Source organism: Diabrotica virgifera, chromosome 6 (assembly GCF_917563875.1).
Source record: "Diabrotica virgifera virgifera chromosome 6, PGI_DIABVI_V3a".
In the NCBI taxonomy this organism is placed as follows: domain Eukaryota; kingdom Metazoa; phylum Arthropoda; class Insecta; order Coleoptera; family Chrysomelidae; genus Diabrotica; species Diabrotica virgifera.
In genome coordinates, this window is record NC_065448.1 from 196,942,863 (window position 1) to 196,966,302 (window position 23,440).

The window sequence follows — 23,440 nt, forward strand, 5'->3', positions numbered from 1 at the left end:
ATTTTAACTCAATTCACCTCGTCCGAAAATGTTCCCAAGGAAACTAGAGCTCTTTAAAGATGGCATATTCTATTTTTTTTTTAAATATCTCCAGAACACTTCTATTTAGAAAAACGAAAACTGGTACACCTATTTATCTTCCAGAGATAAATCGATTCCATCATTTGTCAATTTTTAGTATCGGTCATAGGCGTCCGTTTAGGGTAGGGAAACGATATTTTATCACATAACTTTTTTGTGTTTAACTTTTAAGCATTTTTGACACTGGATTATTAAACTATGGAGTATTCTTGTACTAAAACGTACTCTTGCTTTAAGTCGGTAGGATACGCCGTGTTCTAGAAAAATCGATTTGAAAATTTTTTCGGTTTTTGAATTTGACAAAAAAAAATAAAAAAAAAACTATTTAGAAAAACGAAAACTGGTACGTTTATTTCTCTTCCAGAGATGAATATTTTATCAATTGTCAATTTCTAGTATCGGTCATAGGCGTCCGTCTTGGGTAGATCAACGAAATCTCATAACTTGCGTTAATTGTTAAGCATTTTGGACAGTAGAGTACCTATTAAATTATGAGGTATTCTAGTACTAAGAGTTACTCTTGCTTTAAGTCGGTAAATACACCGTTTTTTTTTTATATTTTTTTCAAATTTTTCTTAAATTCAAAATACGAAAAATTTTGAAATTGATTTTTCTAGAAAACGGTGCATCCTACCGACTTAAAGCAAGAGTACCGTTTAGTACTAGAATACCTCACAATTTAATAATATAGTGTCAAAATGCTTAAAATTTTAAGACAAAAAAGTTATGCGATAAAATAACCGTTGCCTACCCAAAACGGACTCCTATGACCGGTACTAGAGATTCGCAATTGATGGAATCGATTTATCTCTGGAAGATAAAAAGGCGGACCAGTTTTTGTCTATCGAAATGGAAGCGTTCTGGAGATAAAAAAATCTAATTACAAGGCGCCATCTTCAAAGAGCTCTAGCTCCCTTAGGAAACATTTTTGGATTATGTGAATTGTGTTAAATTACCTTAAAATTATCTTAGGAATCTTAAAATTACATACAGGATGTTCCATGTAAAAAAAAACATAAGTGTGTATCACCCTGTCAATAAGGGTAGCCCTGTATATTAGAAAATATTTTTAAATTATGATCCTCCATTTGCCCCACGTTTTACCTAAATAACTTTCTTTCGTATCTTTTACGACAAACGAGTAATTGGACTTTGTCACACTAATGCCCCACCCTGTATACGAAATAACTATAAATCCATCCTGCCTCTTTGTAAATAGACTTATATTAAGATTCTTGAAACATATGCAAAATGGCATGACTCAGAACATCGTGGAATTTTTCACGAATTTTCTTACAAATCTAGGACTCCTGCCATCTTACAAGAACCGTTTAACCTTCCTGCCGAGTACCGAAAAAGTATTGATTGCATTTGAGTATTATAACTTTTTAAAGGCAGGACTCAGAAAATCACTGAATCAGGGTAAAAATTTTGCGCATGATTTTCCAAGGGACAAGTATACTTAAACAGTAGGAGACGTCATGCCAACATTTTTTTTATCATTTTGAAATAAATATGTTTAATTTATTTAGTTGGCAGGACCCAGAAAATCATGAAAATTTTATTATTTTCCTTACATGTTTGTATACATATTATACTCCGTTAGCACGTTTGCAACCCACCTGCCCAAAAAATTTTCTTCGTAAAATCAATAGTATCCTGTCATTCTACGGATATGGCAGGACTCACATGCGGTCGATATTATAGTGGTAATAACATTGTTGTCAAATCATCCGTTTTTCTGGAAATCTAATGAACTTTCTTATTTCAAATGGAACACCCTGTATGTTTTTAGGTTTTGGAATCCTTAAGGAATACTGATTATTTTTCATATGATATTCCCTATACCTAAATGCCATAATTTCTTATTTGAGTTATTGCTACATTTATTAAAAAAAAATTAAACAATTTATAAAAATCAATTTTTTCGGCCCGGGTAGACGTTACTTTATAGGTTCTTTGGATCATTGGGAACAAAAAAGGTCTTTTGTAATTTTTCTCTAGTTTTCGAGTTATAAACAATTTAAAACTGAAAAAAAAAAAACGAAAAATGACGATTTTCAAGGTTCAAAATCACAAGTAAAAAAAAATAATTTTTGAAATTACAAAGGACTTAAATTCAAGATGAAACCTTCTTCGAGCAGATATCCAAAAGAATGTTTGGCACGTTTTATTCTAAAATATTGTGGTAGGTTTATATATATTTTTATGGTAGGCACATATGTACATATTATGTATTATAAAAAATAAATAAATGTTCGGATTATCCTTGCCACGTCGGGTCCCGAGGAGCACGGATAATCGGGGTTCTACTGTATTTGTTTCACGCTGAATAGCTGGTCAATAGTAGACCGTCCTGGTCTGAATCCGGCCTGGTATTCTCCTATGATTTGTTCTGTGAAGTGGTTTAATCTCCGGTTAATGATCCACGTAAACACCTTATAACTCACACAGAATGAGGATATGATTCTATTTAGCGCACAAAAAAATGTGATGAAAAAACCTACTGTGGTTTAATCACATATTAAACAATATTTAACTGTAAAGTATTAGTTTCACAACGTAATCATCGAGTTTCATAACATTCTAATGAAACGCAATGTATCGAATACTCGCAAGAATACGGTACCGTCAGTAATTCTTGAATGGAAATAAGAAAATGAACGAAGGTTAATAAATGAGGCCCTCAGAGCAACAGTGGCCTCAGCCACAAATTGGGCATTTTTTGACTAATACAGCAATAAAAGCAGCAGCATTAAATCTTCGAATTAACAGGTGCTTCCACAACCTAGTTCTATATTTGGCTAGATGGTGCTACACAATTTGTAGCGTCATTACATAAATATAATGGAAATACTTATGCAAAATTGCATTTATCTCAAAACTTCGATTTTGGGCTTAGGCCACTGTTGCTCCGATAACCTCAAATTACCTGTTGGGTTAATTCATCCATACTATAACATTTTGGTTTTAAATGTCTTTCAGAATCTTTAGAAAAGCCTCCACCAGAATGTACAATAAGATTAATTAAGGCTTGTGGAAAAACTCCAGTATCTTTGTAATGTGATATTCTAATATCACCCTGGCGTTTACTTAATTTAGTTCCGTCGGCATTCATTAATAATGGCAAATGTCCGAAAAGCGGTGGATCCCAGTTAAATGCTCTAAAACAAAATATTCGTTTAAATTTAAATGGTAAATGTATTATAAATATGCATGAAGACTATTTTGTTCAAACACGTTAAGAGTAAAGGCGCAAATATTTTACGGCTATCCCTACTTTTTCTATCTTTACACGGAAAATTACGTGTAGTAAAATTCTCACTGGTATATGTAAACATTACTTGAAAATGTCATGATTAACTTTAAAGAGATGGCTTTTGAATATTCTTGGATAACTGTTACTTGCTTAAATAATTAGTTCAGTTAATTAATATGATAAGTTTTTCACTAATTATGTATTCAGTGATTGTAGTAATTTATATACTGTACAACAAAAACTAATACTCAATCGAGAAAAGAAGAAAAGTGATTAAGAGATTTATTAATAATATATTGTTACTATGGAACGCTTACAATAATTGTAAGCGTTCCATAGTAACAATATATTATTAATAAATCTCTTAATAATATATTGTTACTATGGAACGCTTACAATAATTGTAAGCGTTCCATAGTAACAATATATTATTAATAAATCTCTTAATCACTTTTCTGGGCACAGGGCATAGGGGAACAGGGGAAAAACCCGTCAGTCAAAAAAAGTAAATTTCGAGAAAACAACCATTTAAGTTTTTTCAATTCTGGAGGCTAAAAAAATTAACAATTGACGTATAGAAAACATTTTAATTAATTTATTGACAATTTTCTTAATATTTTTGCAGTAAAAAACCAGAGTAAAACCTAACGAACTATTAAAAAAACGGTCTGAAGTCAATTCTCGTCACCATCAATTGGGGGGTCGTCAGCGTATGCGTATTCGTCATCATTTTCTTCCTGTTGAACAGCGTTATTATTTGACTCACGGGGTTCTTCCATACACGCGCCATGACTGACGGGGTTTTTCGCCAGTGCCGCATATTTTCTAACGTGGATTTTTAGTAGATCCACGGTGTTTTGTACAAAAGTTAATAAATGTTTAAAAACTATTCGTTTGAAGCCACTCGATAGCGTCATCAGCCCATTTCATGAAAAAATTGACTAACGAGGTTTTTCGCCTGTGCCCTTCAATTTTGAACATATTTAACAACAAAATACTTGGATCACAGAATATATACTGGTGTAGTCTCTGCTTGGATCTTCCATAAATAATAAACAATAAATAACACTTAACCCAATACTATTTATGATATTTGTGGACGAAATCATTGAAATGCACAACAAGGAGTAAAAAACTGAATGAAGTGCAGTCACTGAAGGTGGATAGGAACTATTACCTCCGATTTTGTTGAACCTCCATCGATTTGTATGAAAATTGGTGAGTGGTTAGAGGGTATCTCAAGGAACAAATGTGACATGGTGCCAACTTGCGCTTTTACCCTGGGGTGGATGTCACCCCTTCTAGGGGGTGAAAATTATATTAAAAGTAACCCCATAATTCGATAGAGGGACAAATTCTAAGCAAAATTTGTTATATAAAGTTATTACTTTTTGAGTTATTATAGATCAAAGATTTTAATTTTTCGTGAGAAAACTGCATGTTTTTAACAGATTTTTCATAAATAAGTCAAAAACTGCAAGTTTTTACACGAAAGTTATTATTACCAAAATTGAAACTAATAAAAAATGAAATAAACTCTACTAGAAAAATATTCTAATGTTAACTAAAAGTGAGTTATAGGTAATTGAATGTATATTTTTTTTTTCGGCTAGTACCCAAATCTAATAGCCACTTTACACCATGCAACTAATTGCGCAATTAATTGCACAATTTCTTGCAGCAATAGAAATTGCATCGTGTCATACGCGAATTGCACAGAAAAGCTGCAACTCCTTGCTGCAAGAATAAGTTGCAGCTAAATAGAACATGTCCTATTTTTCATGCAATTTTTTCTGCAATTTGGTTATATTTTTAGTAACTTTTAAGGCTACAGTGTTTGTTTTTACTTTTCTGCTGTCAACAAATAAAAGATTTTGATGACATTGAACTTCTGTCATCTTAAATTTCAAACCAAACAATTTATTAACAAAACTAGAGGAACTTTTTACCAATTTCACGCTTCACAGATAATATTATTCAGGTGAATAACTTTAATTATGCAACATAGGGATTAAAAAAAACTATTTTATTTCTTACAACTTGTTTCCTTTTGTAAATGAATCATATGTATTACATACTTGGATTAGGTATTAATTGATTTTGTTATACTTAATACATAATATTATAATTTTCTCAAATTATAATCTAACATCTTTAATCTAATATCTGATAATTCTACTCAAAAAATTACATTTAATTTGTAAAAACAAACATAACCTAAAATTTATGCTATTTTGTCAAAGTTTCTGTCTATTTCATGTCGTTTGCACCGTGTAATCACTTTATTGCAGAAAGTTAGTTGCAACTTATTGCACAAGTTCTTGCGCAAGAAATTGTGCAATTAATTGCGCAATTACTTGCATCGTGTAAAGTGGCTATAAGTATTCAAGCTTAAATCACGGGAAAATTATGCATTTTATACCATAAACTTATTGAGCATTTGTTAAAGTACTTCGAAGTATCTATCAAATGAGCCTCGGAACAAGCTGATAGCATTAAAATTGATGCTGCAAACATTTTTCAAAATTTAACTTTTAAAGATTTCTCCAAAAAATGTTAATATTTTTTTAAATACCTCCGTTAGTTTGTATGATATCAGGTTCACCTAAAAACCAAGATAATCCCAAGGACTATTAAATCACGTTGAATTTAATCTTTTATACCCCTTACTTTTTTAAAGATAAAAGGTTAAATTGCCCCGGTTACGTGGTTCTCGCAGCAAAATTTAAGCTTTATACGTTTCTATCTCGGTTATTTTTTACCCCACAGGAATAATGAAGAAGATAAAGTATTTGACAAAGAAAAAATTAGAATTTGGTTATGTATCATCTTTTACGCATATTGAGTAATTTTGGAGTTATTATCAAAAGAAAATGAAAATTACGATAATTTTAAAAATTTAGATTTGTTCAAATTATATCTTTTTTTCACAAATATGCATTCTAAACCGTTCAAAGTTGTTGAAATAATTACTTATGCTAATATAAAGAAATTCTTGTAAGAATTACTATAAATTTTAAGACGAAAAGCCCCAGATGCAAAGGTTACTACTTTTATACAATTAGAATAATTGAAATAAAACATTATTTAAGCTTGAATACTTACATTTGAGTGCTCGTCGAAAAAAATATACATTCAATTGTCCATAACTCACTTTGAACTAACATTAGTTTAGTTCTTTAAGAGAGGAGTTTATTCAATTTTTTATTATCTTCAATTTTGGTAGTAATAACTTTTTTGCTAAAGCTTATAGTTTTTGAGTTATACGTGAAAAATGACTTTAAAACATGCAATTTTTTATGAAAAAATGAAATTTTTGATCTTTATTAACTCAAAAAGTATAGATTTATATTAAGATAGATAGATATTTATTTATTTATCATAATAGATAATACACAAAACAAAAAACATTGCACTCCACACCTGTACAAATTACATAAGAATTGTCAAGGCAAGGAGCGCTGTATAATTATCATAAAGTATTACAAAAATTAAAAACATGAGACTAAACAAATAAAGAAATAAGCATTGTCAAATTAAATTAATCAGAAACATTCAATATATAAACAAAAAAAAGAGAAAATAAAATAAAAATAAAAACACTGGAAGTACAACAAACATTGCCAATTGGTTTCTAGGTCTTAGTTTTAATATAATGGACTAATAATCTCTTAAAGATAGTTGCATTATGGCTATTTTTAATGTGATAAGGTATATTATTGAACTGTACAATTCCTTTATGAAACAAGCTTTTCATTGAAATGGACTTGTTGGTTGTTCTAACATAAAAATTTATTGAATTTGCAGCTCTAGTGCTTTGCTCATGAACATTTGCTATCGGGACCAACTGACTGTTCAAATACTCAGGCAATAAATGGTTTACCATCTTAAATAAGAATGTCATAGATTGGACATACATAAAATGTTCAACTTTTAACCAATTTAAAGTTTTCAGCATATCTTGAATTCGAGTATATCGATTGCATCTCAATATTACTCGCATAGCCTTATTTTGGAGAATTTGAAGCCTGTCATAATTAGAACATCCTGTATAAATCAATGAACAATAATAAAAAAAGTGAGGTAATATTAACGAATTATAAATTGTTAATTTAGTTTGAAATGTCAAAAAATGGTGATACTCTTCGAAAAAAACCTATTTTTCCCCTATCTTTCTGCAAATGTAATCAACATGTTTACTAAAAGTTAGTTCCCTATCCAATATGAATCCCAAATACTTTATTTCCTGGACCATTTCAATTTTTTCATTATTTAATGTAATGTGAACATCCAAACTTAAGAATTTCCCAAAAAGAGTATTATTACCAATAAACATGTATTTGGATTTTAACTCATTGACTTTCAATTTGTTTAATAATATATAATAACTCTATATAATAAATTTTGCTTATAATGTGTCTCTCTATCGATATACGGTATTATTTTTAATAAAATAATTTTCACCCCCGAGAAGGGGTGACATCCACCCCAGGGTAAAAGCGCAAGTTGGCATTATGTCACATATGTTCCTTGAGGTATCATCAATTGCAAAAACTGCTAATTATAGATGTCTTGTCAGACACATGCACGATTCTATAAGATTTGTATGTGAGCATGGAATTTTTCATGATAGTAAAAAAGTTTTGATTTGAATATTTTGTTTATCCCAAATGTTATCAAACCTTTTCCATGATCCAGCATTGTTTCTCTACTAAAAATGTCTTGATTAGCCCTTAGACGAGAAGGAAATGACCCCCTAGTTTCCTTCTTCAGCGTAGCCAAATTTCTGCGAAGTGGTCATGGTACAAAAAATCTTTTCAAGTCGAGATAAAAAAAAATCAAATGCAACTGTTCATTGAACCATTATAATAGCGTCAATCCATGCCAAGTGGTCCAATATAAATTAAGTTGGTTGCTTGACTTTTTTTAATATTTTTTATTTTTCTACCTTATAAACTTCTGTCTATAGAGACTACAAAATCGCATTCATTATATTTAAAAAAAAAATATTTTGCCGATGACGGCCATTTTTGTTAAAGCATATCGATCATTTTCACGGAAAACATGGCTTCGCTCTTTAGCCAATATTTTCACTGAGGTTTGTCCTAGAACAATAAATCAAAAACCAAACTTTTTAGAAAAGTATGCTTTAAAAAAAGGCCTATAGCATTATTTAATTTCAAACTAACCTTAAGGCCTTAAATGAACCTCAAAGTTTGAAAAGGTAAACTGATAATATGCCATTTTCAGCATTTTTTAACAGCATAAGGCAAGCCGATAATGGATTGTAATTTTTTTCTGGAAAAGACATAGGTAGATATTTTAAATAAAAAAGTTTGAGCTTTGAGACTTGAGTAAATTTTTTCAAAAAAATCTCAAAAATGTAATTTTTTGAAAAATCTCAAAGTTTGACCCCTTATATCTCCGATGGGACCGGATGCAAAAAATTTGAAAGTTAGCTGAATTATTATTTGGCAATTAAACATTGCTTTTTGGCTTAAATTAAATGTTCAAACTGTCAAGATGTAGGTGGGAGGCTGTTTGTGATTTAATTTAACTGAAAAGATATGTTTATTTGTGAAATAAACATATTTTCTATTTTCTGACAGTGGTAGGTACAATGCATTTTGAGTTAAATAAATTACATACATTCTTCTTTTTGCGTCAATTAATTTAATTGAAAAAAATTTTTTAGTCACCCTGTATAAATTATGACAATAATCTTAATATTACTGAATAGATAATTGAACACGCTTTCAAATGAGATACCACACGACCCCTATTCCCATTAAAAAATCATCTATTACGTCATCACGCTATGATGGATGACGTCACGTAGAATGAAATATATGCCAAAAAATTGCAATATAACAATAAAAATAAACCTTTTTCGGCATTTACTTAAAATCTAATAGGTAACTATTGCCAAATATCGAGGTGGACTCTTTTCTTTGGCCCACCCTGTATAAATTTGTATTAATTGTGAAATCTGGTGAAAATAAATTAATTTTTATTTCATTAGACAGTTTATTGGAATTTTAATTACCCTGTCCGCAAACGCTCAAATTTTGACCATTTTGATTTTTGGTCATTTTTTCAGGCCTGTAACTTCTATATGACGTGAGTCTGCAATTCCAAATTTTTACTCCTTATTCTACTTGCTAGGGGCTAACATTCAGCCAACTTTCAAATTTTTTCATCCCTGCCCATCAGAGACATACGGGGTCAAACTTTGAGATTTTGCAAAAAATTAGATTTTTGAAATTTTTTTTCAGAAAATTTACTCAAGTCTCAAAGCTCAAACTTTTTTTTATTTAAAGTATGTACATATGTCTTTTTCAGAAAAAAAATTACAAACCATTATCGGCTTGCCTTATGCTGTTAAAAAAATGCTGAAAATGTCATTTTATCAGTTTACCTTTTCAAACTTTGAGGTTCATTTTAAGGCCTTAAGGGTAGTTTGAAAGTAAATAATGCTATAGGCCGTTTTTTTAGAACAATATTTTCTAAAAAGTTTGGTTTGTGATTTTTTCTTCTAGGACAAACCTCAGTGAAAATATTGGCTAAAGAGCGAAGCCATGTTTTCCGTGAAAATGATCGATACGCTTTAACAAAAATGGCCGTCATCGGCAAAATAAATCTTTTAAAAATAAAATAAATACAATTTTGTGCTTTCTATAGACTGAAGTTTAAAAGGTAAAAAAATAAAAAATATTAAAAATAGTCAAGCAACCACCTTTGGACCACTTGGCTTGGATTGACCCAATAACGACAATGCAATGATTTGTTTTATATTGTTATTTTGGTTTTAAGCTTTTTACCTATATAATAGAATGTGTTTTGTAGTAGATATTTGCCATTCAACGCCTCTCAATACGTGTGATATCTCCATAAAATGATCATCAACTACATTGGCAAAATGGTAAGTTGGATAACCGTCGGATTTCAAAATAACTGGATCACCTTCATTTAGTGAAATATTATAGGCTATCTTACCATAAATCATATCATCAAAACTCTCTGCTTTATCGCTAATCTAAAAAATAATTTTATTTTCAACTATTGGAAAGTAGACATATTACAAAATTGTGAGAAATGTGTATAAAAAATAACAGAAAAACTGAATGAAGTAGTGATTAATCTTCAAAAAAGGCTATATTCAAGTATTACCAACTTTGAACCTAATGCAATATGGTTTTCCGCTATCCAAATGGCTTTTTAAGGTTTCTTTTGTTAGATGTCTACACTTGTTATCATACTTGGGGATTTCTTGTTTCCTTAGAGCTTCCCTTCTTAGTAGTTCTAATCTCTTGTCTGTACAAAAACAACGATAAGCAGATCCATTTTCTAAAAGTACTTGAACTTGATCCCTAAAAAAGGCAGAAGTTAAAATAATGTTAATATTTCGATGTCTCAGAAGTAAATCGGTGAAGTCAATAAATGTATAAAATGAGATAAGAAGATGTTTGTGAAAGTAGTTGCAGAAAAATAATGAGTCATTAAAAATAAATAATCCGTCTTTATTTATCATAATATGTACAAGTATTATATTCATAAACACAAACAACAAAATTATAATATTATGATGTATAATAATATGTGTTAAATCTTGGTTAAATCTCATAAGTCATTTTTAGGGAATGTGACTTACACCGTTTGACTTCTGAAGCATCCACTAAGGCTACGGCTCCACGGGCGAGAAATTGACGCTAGCAGTAGCAGTAAAATGAACTTAAGGTTCCGCGGAACGGAATAGGAATAGCCCAACTGTACCGACTACAGGACTTGTGCGTAGTCGGTTCAGTTCGGCTATTCCCATTCCGTTCCGCGGAACTTTAAGTTCATTTTACTGCTACTGCTAGCGTCAATTTCTCGCCCGTGGAGCCGGAGGCTTAAGGCATGATTTATAAAAGTTTGTTAATTTAATAGATAGCTAAACATAGTGCTACTTATTACTGAGTTACTGAAATATCTACTGACTGTAGAAATACTGGTAATAGATCCATCCAAAAGATATGTCGACAAACCCTATCAGTTATTTAGTAATTACAAGAAAAAACAAAAAATACATAAACCTGATTGAAGATATTCAATTTGTCTTTAAAAAATGAATGTATTGATATTATAGTATTTTTATCACCATAAAACCCTTTCGCTACCAGAAGTAAGTGAGTGTACCAGTACCTGTTAGCTTTTAATTGTTTAATGTAATAAAATCAATAAAGCATTATCTAGTTAACAAAACAGTAGCGATATATTTTTTCAAAAGATATAGGTATTGGTGATACTTAGATGTACATACCACAAGTAGCTAAACCTAAGTTTTTTTAGTTGAGTCTGGTAGTAACAGGGTCATGCAAAAACTAATCAAAATGAATATTAATAATATTTAAAATTGTCTTGATGATAAAAGAAAATTAAATAAATGGTAAATAAAACTAACAACAGTCAAAAACTAAAAATTAATACTGTATGGTAAAACCTCCGTTAACTGAAACCTTTTTAACCGAAACATTATTTAACTGAAACAGCTGACAGTCTGCTATGAAATGGCTGATAGTTTCAATAATTTCGTCAATAAAAAGTAAATTTGAATCGCAAAACGGAAACAATTCGATGATAATTTGGCAATATCGTCAACATTGCTTTCATACCACTAAAGAACACAATTAAATATACAACACATGTTTTTTATTACTGTAGTTGTTTAACCCTAGGATGCATATCATGGGTATTTTTGACCCAGAACATTTTTTCATATCATTTTGGATATAATTACAGTCGGAAAAATGAAAGAATACCCATGAACGATCACATCAATCGCTTATTTTGTATTTGCTGTCTTTTTCTATAACAAACATTTGTTATTTACAAAATAAGTGATTAATGTGATCGTTCATGGGTATTCTTTCATTTTTCAGACTGTAGATATGGCTTAGATAATATGTATTCCTTCATTAGCATTCCATTGTAAGTACATGCAAAATATCGTCAAAGGAAAACACAAAAGCAAATAGAAGATTTCTTTAAAAAGCACTTTAAACATAATGTTCATTTTCCTTAATTTTATTCTTTTATATTATTTACATATTAAAGAAAACATTACGAAATCACTTCATAGTATTTTTGAAGTTATACTTCTTTACCGGCGATATGAGGGTGAATTTTTATATGTTAAAACCTATGATCCCGGCGCATGCGCATTATAACTTTGTTCTGCTTGGATGTTCAAATGACATGTCAAAAATTATTCAATATGGCGGCTGTGGCACAGCTGTAGTTTGATTATTTATGGTTGTTATGTTTTAAAATGTGTGTGAAAAGAAACAACAAACAAAAGTTAGTTAATAGTTATATTGCCTTTTTAAATAGTTTTCATATACCTATATTTTTGGACTTTTGGACTATTTTGGACAAGGAAAACTCATTCTAGTTTGGTAAGTAGTTTTTATTATAATCATATTGTAATTACACATTTGGATTAGGTTGAAATACAGTAGAGCGTCGATTATCCGAACTAATTGGGGGACATAGGTGTTCGGAAAACCGATTTGTTCGGATAATCGAACTACAATATATTGATACATATTTATAGTCATACATATTTATCCACAAGTGAATAAAAGCCATATTTATATACCTACATATTTATTTATATCTTGATAATGACAACTAGCAACTAAAAAAAAAGTGCAGTCTTTGCAACAACATAATTATTTTTGGATACAATATTGAAGAAAATTGAAGATATTTTAAGCGTCAATTACTAACGCTTGCTCGGTATTCGAGTGCGGGACGCAGGAGTCGATAGTTCGAATAAGCGGTCGTTCGGTTGATCGACGTTCGGATAATCGACGCTCTACTGTACCTTTATTTTCTCAAGAATGGGGATTTTAGAGAGAAATCCCAAATTAGGTCCGATTTTTATTTTTAAATTATGATTTTTTGGCGTAGATTTATTTATCTAGTAGGTATGTAATGCTTTGATTTACATACTTAATTTGATTACCAACAAAAGTTCTACCAATCTTCATCTAATATATTGTTTTCTTACTGTTTTGTTATATTTTAATATTTTCTTCCACAAAATTTAAACTACATAATTTAATTATATTCAAAACAACTGTCAAACAGTAAAATGTTCAGTTACCCTATTTTTCTACATGACAAATAATGTGGAATTGGACGAGTGAGTCTAGGCTTCGATTACGAATCAAAGCGCCCCGAAATTCACGGGTTCGATTCCCGATGCAAGTTTTTATTTTTTTATGCATTTTATGATTGTAAGTATATTTGTTATATAATTTTTTTTTTCAGAAAATGCGTATTTAAAATTTTTGCCAACAATTATTATCGTTCAGAAATAATTTTTTCTTTGTGGCATTTTTCGATGTGTTTGTGTGCGTTTTATTCTTTTATTTTTTTAAATTTTTGGTATTGTCTTAAAAATCACATAATATGTAGAAGTATAACTTCTTACGTGCGTACAAAGTACACACACATTCTTTTTTTAATGCCAGCTTTGACCAAGAATACTATGTCATTTGATACAAGTAAAATATAAAAACAATGTTTTTTTTAACTGAAATTCTTGTTATCCGAAACGGCCTCCTCCCAATTATTTTAGTTAACGGAGGTTTTACTGGATATTATGAGATATGGAAAAAAAATTGAAATTTTTAGTTTCCTAGATTCCTTTAGAATATTAGAAGAGAAATATTATAAAATGGAAATAACAATTTATATTGGTATTTAGACTCCTCTGTCTAATACTAAAAATCTCAACATAAAATATTGAATACATTCATATTAGGATAGATCCTTACTTATATATATCTAGTCTTTTAGATTGGAAGTATGGGCCAACATTTCCACCTTGCAAAGGGCCCTCATCTATGTCTATTCCAGCCCATTTTAAATCCTCTTGTAGTTGCTCAGCTGCTCCTGGAACCAATCTAGTTTGGTCAGTGTCTTCAATTCTTAAAATAAATTTCCCATGATGCTTTTTTGCAAATAAAAAATTATAAAGAGCTGTTCTCAATCCTCCTAAATGAAGAAAGCCTACAAAAATAAATTCTACTATTAATTGATTGCTAGTGTAATCTGAGTTATTTAGCTGGCAGACACAATCAGCCGTGTGATGGATGACCGAAGTTATCTTCAACGTAAAGTTATCCTGTAGTTAAGTTATACGCTATGAGCTCGTAGGTAGAGGGGATAATTAAAAATTCGCGAGCGCCAGTAGTGACAAGTCTGTAAGCTTTTACTGGAAATTTAACATAAATGTCAAAGTGATTAATTTAAAACATTGAAATTAAAAACATTAATAGGAAATAATATTAGTAGGTCAAAGCTGTGGTGTATATTTTACCTTAAATATACTTACGTTTTAAATACTGAATTTAAGTTTTTTTAATATTTCGTAATATGTAATTATAAATTAATCTAAGCGCCATCTACATGATAATAAAGTACCCGAAATATTTCATTAATAGAACGTTAAAATGATTAGCAAAATCTTTAAAAAACCGATTACAATTTAATTACTTTTTTGCGTTGTAAATATGAAGCGATAACAAGTAAATAATAAATTTAAAAATTGCCGGTGAAAGTTGCATTAGTAGGTAATCGCTAGGAGCGACACCAGCGAAGCTCAGAGCGTATAATCCTCGAATTGGTGTGATGTATCATATTTAACTGCTTGCGTTATTTCTTGACAGTTGAGTTATCTGATATATCAACTGTCACTTTATAACGCGACGTTAAACCTCAAGTTATGAGACAACTCTGTAGTTATGTAAGGTTGGGTTCATCTTTTGACTTGTTTTTAGACAGAAATCAAGTGAATTTAGAAGCTAATAATTTAATAATTAAGAATAGAAGGGTAATACAATTTTAAAAATTATACAAAAATCGAATCGAGAGATATAAGTTGATATAAGTAATTTTATTTTAAGTGCCTACTGAGCTTTCTATCCAGAGTTGGCAAATGATATTTTATAAATCCCCCACTTAGAAACTGAAATTCCCTCAAATTGAAGCTCAAATACCCCAAATTTAAATTTTTGCCGAATTTTAATAAATTAGTAGTCAAATGAAGAGAACAGTAAACCAAAATTATACTACTTATCAACGAGAGCCCTGGAAATAATTCATAGTTCCTATCGCCTTCGATTATATGTGAGTATAATATACAGTTCTACGTACATTCCCAAATTTAATTTACCATAACCCCTTAAAACCCTCCATAATTTTCCGCCCACAAAAAATCCCACTACAATTTCTGCTTAGAAAAATTTCCCTAGACGCTTTCAAATTACCTCAAAATTGTGGGAAAATACACCAATCTGGCAACCCTGTTTCTATCTACCGTTTGAAACACCACCGAACCCGTACAGCTGTTTGCTGTTCGGTCATCGGCGGTGGCCGACGACGGGTATTTACTTTTACGGTCATCTACCCATCCTGTAGCATGTTCCGAACAATCTCTCGCTCTCACTCCAACTTGTACTATTTTTACATAAGGTTCTCTTTGTTACTTCAAATTTTGTTCCTCAAATGTTATTTCTACTATAAAGTTGAAGACATAACTATCTCATAACTGTGAGGGATACATCAGACTGAATTTTACCTAAATAGTAATGGGCATCGTTATTCCTGAGAGTAATCTTAACTTTAACTCGAACGTTAAAGATAACTTCGGTCATCCATCACACGGCTGAATGATCAAAGACACATTGACACAGGTAGTGAATCACAAAAGCATGAGCCACACTTGTTGTGGTGACATGAATCTTAATAACTTCACTGGTGTGATCATGCTTTGATCGTGAAGAGAGTTTAGAGAGCAAATATAATTTGCTTCAGTGGCAAATATACAGACATTAATGGCAGAAGCATATCAAGTTAAGTGTGGAGTGATAGCAGACAGGATTTCAAAAGATTTGGCAAGAAAAAGGAAGAAAAGATAATGGTTTACAAGGAAGTGGATTCAACAAAGAAATCATACTAATTTAATTACAGACATCTCCAAGTAACCTGGAGATTTTAAAAATCTGCTTACAATATCGGAATACCACTTTCAATATAAACTTATGTGCATAGAAATCGGCCCACTTAAAAATTTGGTCATTTTTGATGTCTCATATTTCCTAACCTGCTGGCCGATTTAAGTGATTTTTTGAACATGTAATAGCCTGATTCTTTAACAATACCACTGTAATAATATTGTTGCTAAATAGGTAAATTTTTATTGTATACCGGGTGTACCAATCAAACTGTTTTTTCTCAAAGTTCGCATCACCCTGTGGAATATTCTAGCATTTACAAAATACTGAAATTAAAACCCAACTATAGCCTCTAGAAAATATAGGTTTTCTTAGCATTCTGTTTTTTTATTCATTCGTTTATGTTGGATAATAAAACAGTTAGGTACTTTAACAACTAGACATGTTCTTCATCAATACACGGTGTTTCTAAATAAGTGTGACAAACTTTAAGGGGTAATTCTGTATGAAAAAATAATGACAGTTGGTTTTATAAAAGTATGTCCGCAAATGTTTCGTTTCCGAGATACGGGATATTGTATTTTTTCTTACAAGCTGACGATTTATTTATTGCTTTAAAAGCAGTTGAGATATGCAAATGAAATTTGGTAGGTTTTAAGAGATAGTTATTGCGGATTTTTGACATAAAATTAAGAATTTAATATTCACCATTAGCGTGCATACGGGTAATATGATCGGTCATATTACACTTATGCGCGCTAATGGTGAATATTAAATTCTTAGTTGTATGTCAAAAAATGTGTAATAGCCATTTCTTAAAACCCACCAAATTTCATTGGCATAACTCAACTGGTTTTAAAGCAATAAAATAAATCGTCAGTTTGTAAAAAAAAATCAACATCCCGTATCTCGGAAACGAAACATTTGCGGACATACGTTTATAAAGCCACCTGTCATTATTTTTTCATGCAGAATTACCCCTTAGAGTTTGTCGCACTTATTTAGAAACACAGTGTATTGATGAAGAACATGTCTAGTTGTTAAAGTACCTAACTTTTTTATTATCCAACATAAACGAATGAATCAAAAAACAGAATGTTAAGAAAACCTGAGGCTATAGTTGGGTTTTAATTTCAATATTTTATAAATGCTAGAATATTCCACAGGGTGATGCGAACTTTAAGAAAAAAACACAGTTTCATTGGTACACCCGGTATACAATGAAAATTTACCCGCTTAACAACAATATTATTACAGTAGTATTATTAAAAAAGCAGGCTATAACATGTTTAAAAAATCACTTAAATCAGCCAACAGGTTTAGGAAATATGAGACATCAAAAATGACTAAATTTTTAAGTGGGCCGATTTCTATGCACGTAAGTTTATTTGGTCAAGTCATTTATTCATGTTAATATACAATAAAGTACTTACATACTTCAAACAATAGTATACAATTTCGGTTCACAAATATGAGTAAAGAGTATAACATATCGCTGGTACCTATGATTAATCTTATTCCTAATACATTTCCAGTGAAAATAATAACTCTTTGATAAGTGTTGGCGATACAATTCTTTTTTATATGCGTGTCCGCGAAGATTATCTCCCAAAATATTTATAACGAAAAGATTTAGTTCATAATAGATGCCAACGAAAACAATTATTTCCCTTTCAGTTTCTGTGTCTGCCGACGAAAACAATTATTTCTGAGAACTTTTTAGTAATTATAATTTTCGTGGACACACAAACAGAAATGATGTTTTTTGCTGATACTTCTCAAAAAATAAATTTTTTCGCTAACAGGATTATAATTTTCACAATCATATAATCGAAAATAATATTTTTCGCGGCGTTCATTGAAAGTTCTACTTTTAACGGCATTTTTCGGAGTTATACTTTTTGTAGGCGGCAGCGATATAACATTCCTAACATTCTATACACACAAGACATAATATAAGATAATACATACATCAGTTAAGACATACATTACACTCTGGATTCCCAAGTACAAATAGAATATGATTCAACAATAATTCACAACCCAGTTTAAAACATTAAAGTTAAAATTTTAAAATTCATCACTGCTGTAAAATGCCTGACTGATGAGAAAATTCTATTATTGTTTTTTTTTTAATAGGGAACTTGCATAAAATTTTAAATTCGAAAAAAATGTTATAAATCACAACAGAACATAATTTAAAACATGTATCAAAGATTAAAAAGTTTTGTTTGGCTTTCGTTTGGCCCCTAAAGATGATTAAAAATTCAAATTAAAATAGGTGGCCCAAAACGCGTCGTGACGTCATTCGTTTAGGAACAGGTTCATGAAACCTGTTCCTAATTACATTCTTCCAAAAAAGTAAACAGAATTTAAAATTAGATATTATAAACGTCAGTAGAAAATACAGTTATGTAACCTCACAAGTGTTTTTGATCGTTTGAACTATTTTAAATTGACTAAAGGTTCTCTAAACCAAGGCCAGAAAACAAAAAAATATATAGATTTTAAATTTTTACTTCTGTTATTATGAGGTTTTAAGGCGTGAAATTTTGGAAATCTTATTTTTAAAGGAAACTGAATATTATTATGCAATAAAAACATGTGCAAGTTCCCTATTAGGTTTGGCATTCGTTTTGACACTGACACTATTAAATGACATTTAAAATAGTTCAAACGATCGAAACACTTGTGAGGTTACATAACTGTATTTTCTACTGACGTTTATAATGTCTAATTTTAAATTCTGTTTACTTTTTTGGAAGAATGTAAACATAATTTAAACGAATGACTTCACGACACGTCTTGGGCCACCTGTTTTAATTTGAATTTTTAATCATCTTTAGGGGCCAAACAAAAGCCAAACAAAACTTTTTAATATTTGATACATGTTTTAAATTATGTTGTTGTGATTTATAACATTTTTTTCGAATTTAAAATTTTATGCAAGTTCCCTATTGTAAAATTGGCAATTCGGTAAATGCAGAAGGCAGCTTGTAGTAAAATGTTGTACCATAAGAGTTTGGTCCTTCTCTACTTCTTTGGAGCCTGATGTAGGGCAGCATTAAGGCATGCTTTTTCCTGGTTTCATATTGGTGTACGTGTACATCCTCATGGCTTTGATGACGATCTGTATTTTGTTTTACATAAACAATATTCTCTAGAATAAATAACAAAAAACCCATGCCAAAATTGCATGGAGCCACAGTGCTGGAGCCAAAGATGTCTTTCACATTCAGAGAAGAATAGTAAGAGTAATAGGGAACTTGCATAAGATTTTAAATTCGAAAAAAATGTTATAAATCACAACAGACCATAATTTAAAACAAGCATCAAAGATAAAAAAGTTGTTTTTGTGTTCCGTTTGGCCCCTAAAGGCGCTTCTAAATTCAAATTAAAGCAGCTAGCCCAAAACGTGTCGTGACGTCATATAGTTCATGTTTACATTCTGCACCAACAAAGCAAACAAAATTGTATATAATTTTAAATTAGACATTATAAACGTCAGTAGAAAATACAGTTATGTGATGTCACAAGTGTTTTTGATCGTTTTAACTATTTGAAAACTTGTACTTTTACGAAATGGCACTAGACAACACTTATAATGTTTTCTTTTATTTTCCATACTAAACTTTCTTTCCTTTCCTTCAAAAACTGTATCAAACTCCAATCCCAACAAACTGGTATATATTATTACAATGACATATGATAAATGTCATTAGAATATAAATATTTTTCCATTACTCTGCTACGATGAGCTGGCCAAATACCCAAGTAAGTGGAGGCCAATAAACTAAAGAAGAACAATATACCTAAATATAACCATATAGTAGAACTATGTGACGTCACGGGTCGTTCGAACTATTTTAAATCACAGAAGACTTTAAATTTGTACTTCTAAGTTATTATGAGTTTTTGAAACTTGAAATTTTGAAAATCTCATTTTTAAACAAAGGTGAACATTATTATGTAATAAAAAAAATATGCAAGTTCCCTATTGCTGGCATTTATTGAGACTTGGTAGCCCCGAAATTTAAAAAAATCTGATATGAGAGAAACTCTATTTGCCAAACTGTTGTCTCCATGTAGCTAATGGAGACTCTTTTAAAAGTTTAGAATATTATGCTAAATACAAGGATTATGCTAAAAACACTAAATACCAATAAAATGACATCCAACACTCACGTTAAATATAACATAAAGTTATCCTGTAGTTCGTCAAATTGGTGTGATGTATCATATTTAACTTAACTATTTGTGCTATTTCTTGACAGTTCTTGAGTTATCTGATATATCAACTGTCACTTCATAATGTGACGTTAAACCTCACGTTATGAGATAACTTTGTAGTTATGTAAGGATGTGTAAGGTTAAGTTCATCTTTTGACTTGTTTTTGGATAGAAATCAAGTGAATATTTAACGTAGAACGCTGCTTCAGGTTGTCCCAGGACCTTGTGCAGCATTTTATTAATTTCACCATCGTCATCAACGGTGCTACAGCCCTATGAAAGAGCCTCGACCTGCCCAAGTCTATTACGCCAGTCAGTCCTATCCATTGCCAACCGTTGCCAGTTTGCTGCGCCTATTTTTCTCCCATCCTCATCTACACCATCCTTCCATCTGAGTTTTGATTTTATTATTATTAATTTAATAAATCAAATTGAATATCAAATATACAGCAGCACAAAATTAAAAATATCAAAAACATGAACCTCAGATAACAATTAAAAACACGTAGGTAATCAAATTAAAACAATAATACAAATGAAATAGAAAGCTAATAATTTAAAAATAGAAGGGTAATGCAATTTTAAAAATTATACAAAAATTAAATCGAGGGATACAAGTTGAAATTTTTATTTATAAACATCCAAGGATTTTAAGTACTGTTCTTTCTATCTACTTTTACAATTCACTACCGAACCACACCAAACAGCGAACAGCTGATCGATCATCGGTAGCCTGTGGATAGGTATACCAACTTCTCGTGATTCTCTTTCTCGCTCAAACTTGTACTGATTACAGCCGAAAAAAGAAACTACGTATATCAATTGCTCTCTTGATTTAGTGTGAATATCACGTATATATAACCAAGAATTTGTACTTAATTTGAAGTGTTTGTTTGAGAGATTCTACTTGGAGAAGTGTTTTTGTGAACAACAAAATGTAGTCCGGCATGTAGAAACATTTTATGAACCTTAAATCAAAAGATTTGTATTGTATCGACCTAGTATTTGGAGGTGTGCAATAAGCTATGAAAAATGAAAACCTCGTAAATAATAATAAACACAACCTCATTTGAGATGAAAAACACATATATCAAGATATAGAGGTTATCATAGTTACTTGGGCAAAGGCTCTATATACTGCAAGGATATTTACGTGTTTTTCATAGTTAATATTTGTATTTCCAATTTAATAGCGATATTTAACACTTTTAGCTCTGGGCCAATATCAGATATTTGTCTCAATGTGCTTGACTTAAAAATATGTAACGTAATTTTTGTTTTTATGTTATATTATGCTGAAAATCAGTTTTTTGCCTGTCCTGTAAAATTGTCATTTAATGAGATACGAGGTTTTCACACTAAGCCATCGATAAGGTTCTAGTTTTAGACAACTTAATCTTTTATTCCTTTATAACGTTTAAGAATTAACTCATCTCATAAAGGTGAATGATACATCACAGGTAATTTACATTAAACTTATGGAGACAGTTATCTGTCATAGTCATATTTATCTTAACTTTAACACAAACGTTAAAAATAACTTCGGTAATTCATCACAGGGCTAATAAGTAAATTTGTAAATTAGTATTCTACTAGTTAAAGGACTCAAGACGTCAAATAATTGTCAAAGTGTGGACACGAATTTTTATTCTCCGCATTTTAATAGTTTGATTTTAACGATACAAACGAGCAGTTCTCGGTGTATTGTGTGTTATTGTGTTAATTAGTGTTCCTTTTGTTAATTTTCTTTATTGTTTATAATAGGTAGGTTAGGTAAGTGATTAAAAAAATATATAATGGATGAGACCTCGGGTGGCACTTCGCCACCCGAAAATAAGGACGCAGAGGAGGATAGGTATGTAAATAATTTTATAGATTTAAATAATAGATACAGAACTGAGGATAAAGGTCCATATTTTGTATATATTGAGAGTACTGATAAGCATTTGGGAAGAATTTTCCCAATCCGGATTGGTCACGTTTTGTTGACTGACAATTATATAAAATCCGATGTTCTTGATATCAAATCGATTGGTCTTAATCGCGTTAAAGTTATTTTTAAGTCTTATGAAAAAGCTAATTATCTAGTTAATAATAAAATTATGTCTAATAATAACTTAGTAGCGTATATACCCAAATTTTTTACACACAAGAAGGGTGTGTTGAGGAATATTGACACATACTTTTCTGAGGAATATTTAAAAAATGCCATAATATCTCATAAAGAGGTGGTTCAAGTCCAACGCATGAAACGAAAGGTAACAGATAAAGACGGTAATATTTCATATGTAAACAGACAAATGGTTATTGTTCAATTTGTAGGAAATGAACTTCCTCAAAATATAACAATTAATTTATGCAATTTCTCTGTAGAACCATATATATTCCCCGTTGTTCAATGTTTTAATTGCTTGCGATATGGGCATTCTGCCAAGCAATGTAAAACCAAATCTTCTCACTGTCGAAACTGTTCTAGCCTAAATCATACGTCAGACTCTTCTTGCGAAAAATTCTGCATTTATTGCCAAAATAATGAACACTGCTCTACATCCAGAGATTGTCCAGTATATAAGAAACAAAAAAATATCAAACAACTCATGGCCAGGGAAAATATTACATTTAAAGAAGCTGAAAGATTGCATGATAATCCATCTTATGCCAAGATTTCTACAAATAATAGATTTTCAGTTCTTAATAATTCCACTAATTTTCCCTCTCTGCCACTCCCCAGTACGTCCCAAACTCCAAATTCTAGCTTTTTGCTACGTAAACCCATTGTTCGAAATACTTCACCCAAAAGACAAGTGAAAAAACGTAAGCCATCTGCTCCGGAGTCTCCACCTATTTCTCCGTCTCTGCCTAC

General features: G+C 30.8%; 2 protein-coding genes across 2 annotated transcripts in view; one reads left to right on the plus strand and one right to left on the minus strand.

Moving 5' to 3' along the window:
* The window catches only part of LOC126887097 (DCN1-like protein 2), a 72,348-nt gene that overhangs the window by 23,753 nt on the left and 25,155 nt on the right, over positions 1-23,440 (plus strand). The window lies entirely within an intron of this gene.
* LOC126887094 (probable glutamate--tRNA ligase, mitochondrial) overlaps positions 1-23,440 on the minus strand; it is a 46,351-nt gene that overhangs the window by 18,369 nt on the left and 4,542 nt on the right. Inside the window, exons 2-5 of the mRNA XM_050654429.1 lie at positions 14,167-14,401; positions 10,515-10,710; positions 10,162-10,376; positions 3,014-3,245 (exon numbers count right to left, since the gene is read on the minus strand). Coding sequence (XP_050510386.1) covers positions 3,014-3,245; positions 10,162-10,376; positions 10,515-10,710; positions 14,167-14,401 — 878 coding nt within the window. The remainder of the gene's footprint in view (positions 1-3,013; positions 3,246-10,161; positions 10,377-10,514; positions 10,711-14,166; positions 14,402-23,440) is intronic.